Source organism: Metarhizium brunneum, chromosome 7 (assembly GCF_013426205.1).
Source record: "Metarhizium brunneum chromosome 7, complete sequence".
Lineage (NCBI taxonomy): Eukaryota > Fungi > Ascomycota > Sordariomycetes > Hypocreales > Clavicipitaceae > Metarhizium > Metarhizium brunneum.
The window spans coordinates 1,325,932-1,336,684 of NC_089428.1; the positions used below are offsets into that span (position 1 = coordinate 1,325,932).

The 10,753-nt window shown below is 50.1% G+C and overlaps 3 protein-coding genes across 3 annotated transcripts; all 3 read left to right on the plus strand.

The window, feature by feature from the left end:
* Window positions 1-353: 353 nt before the first annotated feature.
* On the plus strand, window positions 354-1,208 carry grx4 (Monothiol glutaredoxin-4; the record flags this gene model as incomplete). The annotated part of the gene is made up of 2 exons (XM_066131781.1): window positions 354-1,052; window positions 1,131-1,208. The coding sequence occupies 2 exons, from the start codon at window positions 354-356 to the stop codon at window positions 1,206-1,208; spliced, it is 777 nt and encodes a 258-aa protein (XP_065987883.1).
* A 2,286-nt stretch (window positions 1,209-3,494) lies between these two features.
* On the plus strand, window positions 3,495-6,195 carry fsa6_1 (Fusarisetin A cluster transcription factor fsa6; the record flags this gene model as incomplete). Its single annotated transcript, XM_014688420.1, has 4 exons — window positions 3,495-3,616; window positions 3,744-4,782; window positions 4,840-6,018; window positions 6,085-6,195. 4 exons carry the CDS (start codon window positions 3,495-3,497, stop codon window positions 6,193-6,195), a joined length of 2,451 nt encoding a protein of 816 aa, XP_014543906.1.
* A 674-nt stretch (window positions 6,196-6,869) lies between these two features.
* Window positions 6,870-10,453, plus strand: G6M90_00g109500 (uncharacterized protein; the record flags this gene model as incomplete). The annotated part of the gene is made up of 2 exons (XM_014688419.1): window positions 6,870-7,598; window positions 7,649-10,453. 2 exons carry the CDS (start codon window positions 6,870-6,872, stop codon window positions 10,451-10,453), a joined length of 3,534 nt encoding a protein of 1,177 aa, XP_014543905.1.
* Between the last annotated feature and the right edge of the window lie 300 nt (window positions 10,454-10,753).

Consider the following 10,753-nt stretch of genomic DNA (forward strand, 5'->3'; position numbering starts at 1 on the left):
GGCGACACCGTGGATCCCTTCAATTGATGTCTAATCCGGCCCTTCACGTTCGCTGGTTTCCGGCCACGCCAAAACTTGCCGCCGAGTGGTCCAATGCCATGCGACCAAAATGACGCAAGGCCGTCCAACCACAGGCTACCACCGTTGCCCCTCCTTCAGGGCCTTCTTTTCCGTCCCCCGAAGTTCGAGTCCCTCTAAATCAAAAAGTTGCCCCGCCAAATTTCCATCATCCAAACGATCATTGCTTCTATTCATCGCACCGCACCGCATTTTAACGCCACAGATAGCAGACAGCACGTGTGCACGATACATCGTACATCGCTTAGGCCTACAGGGTCCCTTCATCATTCAACATGTCAACCATCACTGAGATTACCACTCAGTCGCAGTGGGACGAGACTCTCGCCTCCCTGCCTTCTTCGACCCTGTTGGTGGTCTCCTTCCACGCACCCTGGGCAGCACCATGCGCTCAGATGGCCACAGTCCTCTCCACCCTCGCCTCAGAATATCCCGTCACAGACCCTTTGAACACCAAATGGGTATCTATAAACGCCGAGGAGCTAAGTGATATCAGCGAGGCCTATGATGTCACCGCTGTTCCGTTCCTTGTCCTCGTTCGAAACGGTCGGGTCGTGGAGACTGTCAGCGGCAGCAGCGCCGTCAAAGTCAGAACCGCCATCGAGACGAATGCCCAAAAGGACGCATCTGCGCCGACCGCCGCTGTCAACAGTACCAACCAGACCAATGCGCCGGTTACCAAAACGGACGGGGCGAATGTCGATCCCGAGAAGCAGAAGGAGGAGCTCTTCAAGCGCCTGGCCGATCTTGTCAAGGCCGCACCTGTCATGCTGTTTATGAAGGGAACTCCTAGTGACCCTCAATGCGGCTTTTCACGGCAGATGGTTGGCATCTTGCGAGAGAACTCTGTCAAGTACGGCTTCTTTAACATTTTGGCAGACGATGAGGTTCGGCAAGGTCTGAAGGAATTTGCGGAGTGGCCCACCTACCCTCAGTTGTGGATTGATGGCGAGCTTGTTGGTGGTTTGGATATTGTAAGTGACATATCAACGACTGCTTGCTACCGTTCACGACGCTTCATCATGACTCCAGTTGCTGACATGGTCACCCAGATCAAGGAGGAAATGGGCAATAATGAGGATTTCTTCAAACCATATGCCGTGGGTGGCACTGCTGATGCTGCTGCTTGAGGAACGAATATGACCAGGCGGCACGCTTAGTAGGGTACTTGCAGAATCCCGGTGTTGATATGGCACAGGAACTGAGACGCTTTCTGTCAGATATGAGTGGAAAACTGCATCGTGGTCTTGGAGCCACGCCACTCCGACGCTCTGGGGGAAGTCCATGGTTGTCGGGTAATATATGGGTAAGGTATCAAGAGACTGGCTGTTTATCCCACCCTGCTGGACCTTCAGGTAAATCGGGACAGCATGGGCACCATTGAGCGGCACATATGACTTGTCATGACGGAGATCGAGCTGTCGAGCATGACAACGTGGTCGAAACTTGGGAACGATAGCGTGTTACATTATATCGTCAAATGCTAATAACTCGCGAGACTGCACGCGTGGATAGCTGCATCGCATTTGTTGGGTTTTAAACATTGTATGCACAATCCGCTGACGCAACAATGCAGTTTATAATATTCGTGCAAATGAGATGGAAAACCTTCATATATCATGGAGGGTGACAGCATACCGTCGACAGTAGTCTACTCCTTACGGGAGTTGAGAAAGTCGTGAGCCAATGAATTATCGCAGCACACCAAGCCTGCGACCAATAAGAGACGTCCTAAAGAAGGGGACAGGGCCGATGCAGTTCTATTACTCCGTACATGAACCGTCTTGTGCAATTAATCAGCCATGAAAGTTCGCCTCCTCCAACGCCCACCAGACACCCACAAGCCGCAAGAAGATTGCCAGCCAGCAGAAAAAGCCCAAAAGCACCCCATCGGAAACTTGAAGGTGATTTTATGCCAATATGGCTTACAAATCACTGTAGCATCAGAGACCCCTCTTTTCCCTCGTCAAGTCTCCATCAAACTCCTCCTGCTACTCGCCGTGTGTGTCAACGATGTGATGTGAGTCACAACGACTGATAAGCCATGGTTGCGAGCTGTCCACTTTGTCCACATACTTGACACCAGACATATTTGTCCACGCAAGCACCCGGTAGCCTTGTGTCTCTCACTTACACTGCAAATGGTGGCTTCGCATTGCAGTACGGAGTAAACGGCGGTACATAGTAGCGCCAAAATCACGGGCGTGTCGAATATTTTCGGGGTTTGCGGCTTTCCTCCGTGAAGGTAGTAGAACGACCAGACACATTAAGTTCCAGATGTCCACCAAGGACCGTGTTGTTGTACTAGGCGGCCTGCGAAGTGTCGGGTACTTGTGGACTCTGGCAGTCTGTCATGATGGTTCAAGTACCCGTGCCGTTAAATTAGAAGACGCACGTCCGCCTTCTAATAGAGTTCGACTCCCACATCCTTCACCTTACTTAAGTATGCTCGACGTTAAGTCGAGGCTTGCGCTTGGCTGCAGCATCATGCATGCACCCCATTTTCGCCGGTTAGTGCCAGTAGGTGGGAACATTGAAGAGTGGTGCGGCCATCACGAATGCAGAATCGAGGCGCATTGCTTAGATAAAATAAGTACAGCCAATGCCGGCTTCTTCGCTTCCCTCTTCTCTCCTCAACCTCATCGCCAAGGGCTTGCCCTCTTTTGCTACGCAGATTCGTGATTCCACTGGCCGACCGACCGACCGACCGACTGCGTGCTCTACATGTTTGCAGCATCAGCGTCTGGTTCTCGTAGTTGGTCTCCAGCATCCGTTCACCAGTCCTTCCTTCGCTTCGACCATCCGTCCGCGCCGTTTCTCCTACATTGTAACCATTTCGTATCGACTCGGTCGCTGCATTGGCATCCAATCAATTCGATACCGACATTTGATATTGTGTGCATCTAACTTCAAGAAGAGGCTCTGGCACGCATGCACTTTGGTGGGGTCTTCGACTCCAATCTCAACCCGCGCTCAATAGACGAAACGTTACTTCTGGGAGAAGCAGGCTTTTAACCCGGAAAGAACATCCGGTGTTTTCGTTTTCATCGCTTCTATCCAGGCTGTGTGCCATCGTTTCTGAAGTGCGTTCTATTCAGGTGCGCAATATACCAGCTACGACAGCCCACATCATAGCAGACGGTCGGTTTCTAATCAGCGCCAACTTGGATCGTTTCTAGCCTCCTCACTACACATCATCTTTCAATCTAGTCGCCGTTGCCGCAGGTCGTTTTCATACTAGTTAGGTCTTACCGCGCTTCTCAACGGGGTTCTTGACTACACTGCTGGGTGAGGCCGATTCTGTTGACGGCGATTCCATACCTGGCCATCTGGACATCCAAGGTCTTATCTCCGAAACAGCCTAGCCACCCGGCTTTTCCTCATCCACCCACCATATCCAGAACAATTCGAACAAAATGACGCCAACACCACCTTCTACAAACTCTTCCACAGGCAAGGGGTCGCCTGAAGAGCAGTTTCGTGTGGTGCGCAAGAGAAATCGAGTACCACTGAGCTGTTATCCGTGTCGTACAAGAAAGTAAGTAAGCCAACGGGCGAACTCCGCCCATATAATGATAGTCATACTAACATTTCATACCAGGCTGTAAGACGACTGGCTAGCATGAACGAAGACTTCCATTGTTTTTACTAACCCATGCATCCAGGAAATGCGATCGAAGTCACCCATGCAGCAATTGTACCAAGCGCGAGGGCAAGGACACGACATCATGCTCCTACGCAGCCCCCGCTTCTCGAAAGAAAAGTCAAAACCAAGCTGATTCGAGCCCCGACGATATGCAAAATAGGATAGACAGGCTTGAGGGCCTTGTGCTTTCCTTGATGCACAACGGCGCAAATATTGAGACTAACGCCCCGCGTACCAGCTTATCCACCTCTCAGTCGGTTACCGACAGTGGCTCCTCGGCTCAGATAGCGCGTGACGAGGAGGCAACCATGGCAGAAGACGACAGTGACGTGGATGATCATCTTGCCAAGTCCATTGGCGTTCTCAAAGTTGACGCTGATAGGGGAAAGTCAATGTATTTTGGCCAGGAACACTGGCATCTGATTCTAGCAGACATCGCGGAGGTCAAAAACTACTTCACCAGTCACAAAAACGAACTCGAGTCAAGTTACGAGAAGGTCAGATCATCAAAGCCGGCGACCGCACGGGAAGGGCCTACATTGCTTCTGGGCGCATCCCCTGCGTCCGAAGTAGAACTGCGTGATGAGCTCCCACCCAAATCAAATGTTCTTGCGCTCTGCAGTCGCTACTTCAATTCCATGGACAATGCTGTCAGCATCATCCATGGACCGACTTTTTCACAACAACTCCGGGACCACTGGCAAGACCCATCGAAAACACCCGTGATGTGGTTGGGTCTTTTATACGCAATATTGTCTCTTGCCATGTTGAGTTATCACAAAGTCGGAGATGAGCCCGCAGAGTGGCGAGGCAGGACGTTGGAACTTGCTGCTGAGTACAGATTGCGGACTGTGCAATGCCTGATGAAGGCCGACTACACCAAGCCAGTAGAGTACACTGTGGAGACCATGCTGCTCTACGTTTTTGGCGAGTACTCCTCCCGTTGGGATGCTGATCTCGGCCTATGGATGATTGTATCTTTGACTATCAGAATAGCCTTCCGGATGGGCTACCACAGAGACGCAAAGTGGTTTCCGTCGTTAACCCCATTCCAAGCGGTAAGCTCAGATTTCTGTTGTAGAAGATTGATCACAGCCGTCTGATACGCCCAGCAGGAAATGAGAAGAAGAACTTGGGCATTGGTTCGCATGGCCGACGTCATTTTCTCTCACCAGGTGTCACTACCAAGCATGATATATGATCACGACTGTGATACGCAGCTACCAAATAATATCTATGATGACGAATTTAACAGAGATACTAGGCAGTTGCCTCCTTCGAGACCTATTACTGAGGCGACTCCAGTTTCATATATGATCGCCAAGGCCAGGTTGTGCATCGAACTCGGCAGTATCCTGCAGGCAACAAACAGAGTAGACAAGGGCGTACCTTACGATGAAATTATTCGTTTTGACGCCAAACTGCGGCAAATCATGCAAGAGCTGCCTCCTCATCTGAAAATCAGCCCTCTGGCCGGCTCGCGAGACCCGGTCATGCTGATTGTTGCTAGATTCAACATTGACATTCTATGCCAAAAGATTATGTGCTTGTTACATCGAAAGTACATCTGCAGAGCAAGGCAAAATCCTCGGTACGCACACTCAAGGAGAAGCGCCATTGAGGCATCATTGCAAGCCATGGAGCACTTGCAAACTCTCCATCGTGAATCGCAGAGCAACGGTCGACTGCGAACCATGAAGTGGTACGTCAAGTCGGTCGCGATCAAGGAATTTACTCTTCCAGCCATGCTTATCGTTCTGGATCTTCACTACGATAATCTCGCTGAGCAGTCTGAGTTGCCTGAAGACACCGAGGGTGCATTCCGATGGTCTCCAGAGGAGAGGGCCAGGATGATTAGCACGCTGGAAGACGCGGCGATCATCTGGAAGAGCCTCGCAGATGGCTCAGTGGAGGCTTTCAAAGCGTCCAAGACGATCGACATTATGCTGCAGAAGTTACAGAACCCGACAAAAAACTCAAACGGGTCATCCAATACGCGCTATGACCTCCCATCTACTGATGCGATTAGCTCCGCATTGGATCCGTCATATGCGTCACTTGGAACGGACACAATCAAGTCAGAAGGACTTATTGAATTCGGCACTGGAATGAGCCCATTCACCAACACCAATAGCAGTGCATTCATGGGGATGGAATTCACCCTTCCCGCTCCGAATCTTGGTGACTTAGCGGGTGACGGGCTGAATCTCATCGGCGCCCAGTCACCATTGTCTATGTTCACAAATATAGGTGCTAGCTCTGGGTCTGGCCCGGAGTTGTCCACCTTTGACTGGGTATGTTAAGCACTGCGTTAGGGATAATGATAGCTGGAGGTTGCACGCTGACTAACAGGGGTATAGGGTGCATTCGAGAATTATGCTCAAGCGGCAAATTGGGGTGCAGACCAAAGCTTTCAGATTTATGGCGGGGAATCAAATGACCAGGAGGCCAACATGACGAACTCCCAGTAGGGTCGTGCAGGGATTGTTACGGCATTTTTGAATGGCATTTGACGTTATATGTAGCTTGGCATCGTGACAGTAGGAGTCAACAAAAAATGGTGCTCGCTGATTTGATGTACACTGAACTGACTAGCTTGAGCAAGAATTAATATCACCCACACTACTCTTAGAATCTCCGTTTCACGTGTTAGTGTGCACTGCATAGATAATTGACAGATGGAAAATATGCAGGAAAATGTGAGGAAGAAAGAGGTGAAGTGATTCTCAGGCAATAGTGACAGCGCCGCTTAGTCAGGATTTGCAATACCACCTACTTATGTATGTACATACACGCAGGTAGGTAAGGGTGTAATTTCATATGTCAAAAACTAATCCGCAAAAAAAGGCAAAAACACCCTGCACTCATTTATCATCCGGTTCCTCAGCTTGGTGCTTCACTCTTACGTGGCTTCTCATTTTCAACGGCCAATGTTGCATCCGTGGGACACTTTTCGCCCCTCTGGACGGTAGGATAGAAAAATTTCTACATCAATCCATCACATTGGGGCAGCTATATTCCATCATTTGGTCGCAATGGTGCCCGGGAAGAAAGGATCAGATTTACTATCCCGTTCATTATGCACTGAGACCTCTTTCAGAATCGTATATTAGGATAGCATCTTGCATGCCCGGGTCTGAACAGCATGCGTTTCCGCCAATCCAAACTCGAAAACTACACGCAGCATGCACGAGATCCAGACCACGGCTCGATGGCCGCTGATATATACCATTTGGATGAGCGCGGAGAGCGTTTCATAATCAGGCTGCCCAAGGGTCCCCAGCCGAACAAGAATCGACCGAATAATCTTCAAGATGCCGAGCGAAAGAGGAATTTGGCAGGTGGCCCCTCCGCCGAGGAGCTCCGAAGCTCCAAGCGAGTTCGGCTGGACCAAGACGACCAGGAGGCGCCGGGTTCTCCTCAATCTATTCGTCAAAATATGGCATCACGACTGCCAGCGGAGGCATGGCACCATGTTTTTACCTTTGTTCCACCACGTACCCTGGGTAGCTTGATGTTAGTGAACAAACAGTTCAACAGTTACCTCGACCCTTCGTCTGGCTTCAAGTCAACACGTGTTCTCGGCACCTCTGACACCCGCAGTCTCCCGAGGTTAGAATCTGATGCCATATGGCAGGCATCACGACGTCTGTTCTGGCCGCGGATGCCAGCGGCTTTGGAAGGCAGATCAGAATTGGAAATGTGGCGCCTTTGCTGCTCACGAGTTTGCCAGTTTTGCAAGTTTCGTGATGATTCCGCCGCCGATATCTCAGGGGACCAGTGGAGGCGAGGGCCTGGCGCCAAGGGTGTCTCTCCCGTGTTTCCCTTCTTTATTGTGTCGTGTGGTCGGTGCCTTAGGGCCAAGAGTACTACGGTATGTGCTTTAATGTCCCTTGGCAAGGCCTCTCACCTAATACTCCATAGGAGATTGATCTACTTCTAAACTCGTCCACACCATCTGCGCTACTCCCCGGGGTGCCAATGGTCTTTTTAAGCCAGGAGAATCATGTTGTACCTCCCCACGTACTAGTCTCTACCACAAGCTTATCACATGCCCAGCCTATAAAGGTGTTTTGGAATGAGCAAATTGAAAATATCAAATCTGCATTTGAAGATGTCAAGGGACTTGGTCCCGCTGCTGCAGAGGAATGGATCAAAGGCCTTGGGCAGGAGGGTAAACGCTGTCTGGCTGATGTTGCTCGATGGGAAAGGTGGCATATTGCTGCCGGCGTGTATGAAATGCACAGACTGAGCCCCAGAGCTTGCGTCCAGACTGCTGCCAATAACCAAGAATTGACTACTAGGCGTTCGCCGGACTCTGGACGCCTGGCTATAACAGCCAACAAATCGGTTGAGATGAAGGCTCGCACTAATGGTGAGCACAGAGAAGATTTGCCCGTGCATCATGACTGTCTTCCAGCCTCGGGACTTGCAGATCTACCAGCTCAAGAAAATGCTCCAGTCGAGTCGGCTCAGACCACCTCCATTGAGGATATGACAGTATCTGACTGCAAATCGAAGCCAACAAGTGAGGAAGCAGAGATACTCAAGGCTGCAAGACGAGGTGAAATTGAGCGGCGGGCAAAAACCTTAAAGCCGCCAATTCTACCGAATGTTCTTGCACATATGCCGGCCTTCCATGAGGCTCTTCAATCAACCAAGCCGCTAAATGCCAAAGCTTGGCAGGTTCTGAGACCGCGTTTCCTGCTGCAGCGAAAGGAAGCAGAGATCAAAGAACGAGAACTTCAAGCCAATAAACGCAAAAAGAGAAAGAAAAAGAAGCCCAAGCATCTAAAGAAAATTGTGTCGAGTACCCATTCTTCAGACGGAGCCTTGGTTGCGGCAGATCCTCATGGTCCTCGGGGTGTTGCCATAGGGACGAATGCCGATTGGGATCAAGCTCAGGGACTCTTGCGAGGCCAAATATCTGAATTTGCCGATGAAATCATCCAAAATGAGTGGCGTATCAAAACGGTGACCGAGGAGAACGCCCCTCAATTTGCGGCAGACATTCTTCTTTACGTCCGCAACAAATTTTACGCGAAAATTGCGAATGATGCCAAAGCAGACAAAGCTTCAGGGAAGAGGCTAATCACCAAACCACCAGAAGCACCTTGGACCCGGAAGCTCACTTTGGAGGACATGAAATGGGTTTTTGACGAGAAAATCAAACCCTACACCAATGCCGTCCGTAAGAATGTCTTTCGTTGCAATGGCTGTGCAAGAAGCACCAAGTTCTATAAATTATATGGCATGCTGTGGCACTATGCCTCCAATCATACAAAAGCCTTGAGTCTGGGTGACTCTGTTATACATTGGAGAGCGGAATGGCCAAAGAAGCCCGTCTTCAAAGCTGATTCACAGCGTTCTGCTGAATTTAGGACAGAAGCGAAGACAGAGCCTTCGGATAATTCTCTCCTCCGCATCCCTGAACTGCCACAGTCGGTGACAGCGCAGCCTGGCTTGGAGTATAGCCCGTATACCCCGGATCTGGGTATGAGTTTGTCTACAAACCACGGGACAGACGTCCAATCTGCGAAAGCTCCGACTCCAAATTTAGAATACCTAGATGATATTGTCATGGTAGCCAAGAAGACTTGGCGGAAATTGGCGAAAGTTAAGGGGCTCCAGAATTCTGTAAGAGTGTGTGCTGTCATCCACCATATAGCAAAATCTTTCCAGACCAAGCATTCTGAGGCAGCGCCCTTGAAATTGTTCACCAGGGCGCTTAAAACTCACAACTCTATGAGTCAACTTGGCTCTGTTCCTGGCCTCTCATGTAAGCCTTGTAAACTGAACTCTCATTCGAGTCTTAAGTCCAAGGACTACACACTGGTCAAACTCTCAAGGCATTTCGATAGGACGCATAGCAACCAAGTGGTGTCATCCATTGATAAGCCACTCGACTGGCAGGACATGATTTGGCTTCCTGAAACATCAACCTTGACGAACTTACGAAGTGTAATAGGCGATGACAAGGAGGTTCTCGACGTGGTTTCAGATGCCCTGCCGTGGGCGTTTGAGACTCCCGGCTGTGGCCATGGAGCTGGACGGAACGACAATAGCTACGCTGCTGTTAGTCGATCACCAAAAACGGAGTGGCAGCAGCCATCGGCATTGGCTGAGGTAACCTTCAGATGCAGCAACGAGCGTTCTGCGGTCCCTTGCCTGGAACTCGATGGATTTGAAGTTATTGAGCAGCCCGCTGTGTGGTCAAGGCGACATGATCGCATACATGATGAATCCCATACCAGGCTGCCGCAACATGGGATTCCACCACCACCGTCGACCCCCAGGCACATGGAGTACCGAAGAACCGGTGTCAACCAGCAAGGATATACAAAGCCTGTCCAGACCATATCTGCAATGAGCAGCCGCTACAACACCCACTTGGGCAATGGCTATGAAAACGACCACACCCATGTGCGCAGGCAGGCACATCACATTCCATACCCTCAGTACGAAAGCCACGCACTCGAATTGTACGAAATAGTAGAAGTATTCGACCCCTACGGCAGCTACTTCATCAAAAGACCAGTTCGGCATCCCTCCCAACGAGAAATGCACTACGAAGACCGCCCTCAACTATACGCGGTCCCCAACGAGTTTCAGCGTCAGCACAATCATGACATCAGGAGTGGTGGTGAGCGTACAATGAGAAGCAACCCCAGAAGCTTGGATTACGAGGAATACGATCCTCGATTTCCAGCCGCTTCCTGGAGAGGCTAGCCTTACACGGAGATGGACGAATTGGCGTACACTGCCCTAGACGGATATCCGCTTTGTATTAAGTATATTTGTAATTTAGGATTGCTTGCTTTGATTTTATTATAGCCACGGCATCATACAGCGCTGGATAAGAAAACAAAAGCGGAAAGAACTGGCATAAATCATGTTTTAGATTAATCAATGCATAATCACTATACTACTAGCAGGAACCCTGTAGCCCTATTGTATGCCCGTAGTTCACGTTCGAGTTTGCAAATAGCATCATTTGAACGCAGTAGTAACACATGTTCTTCGATTTCA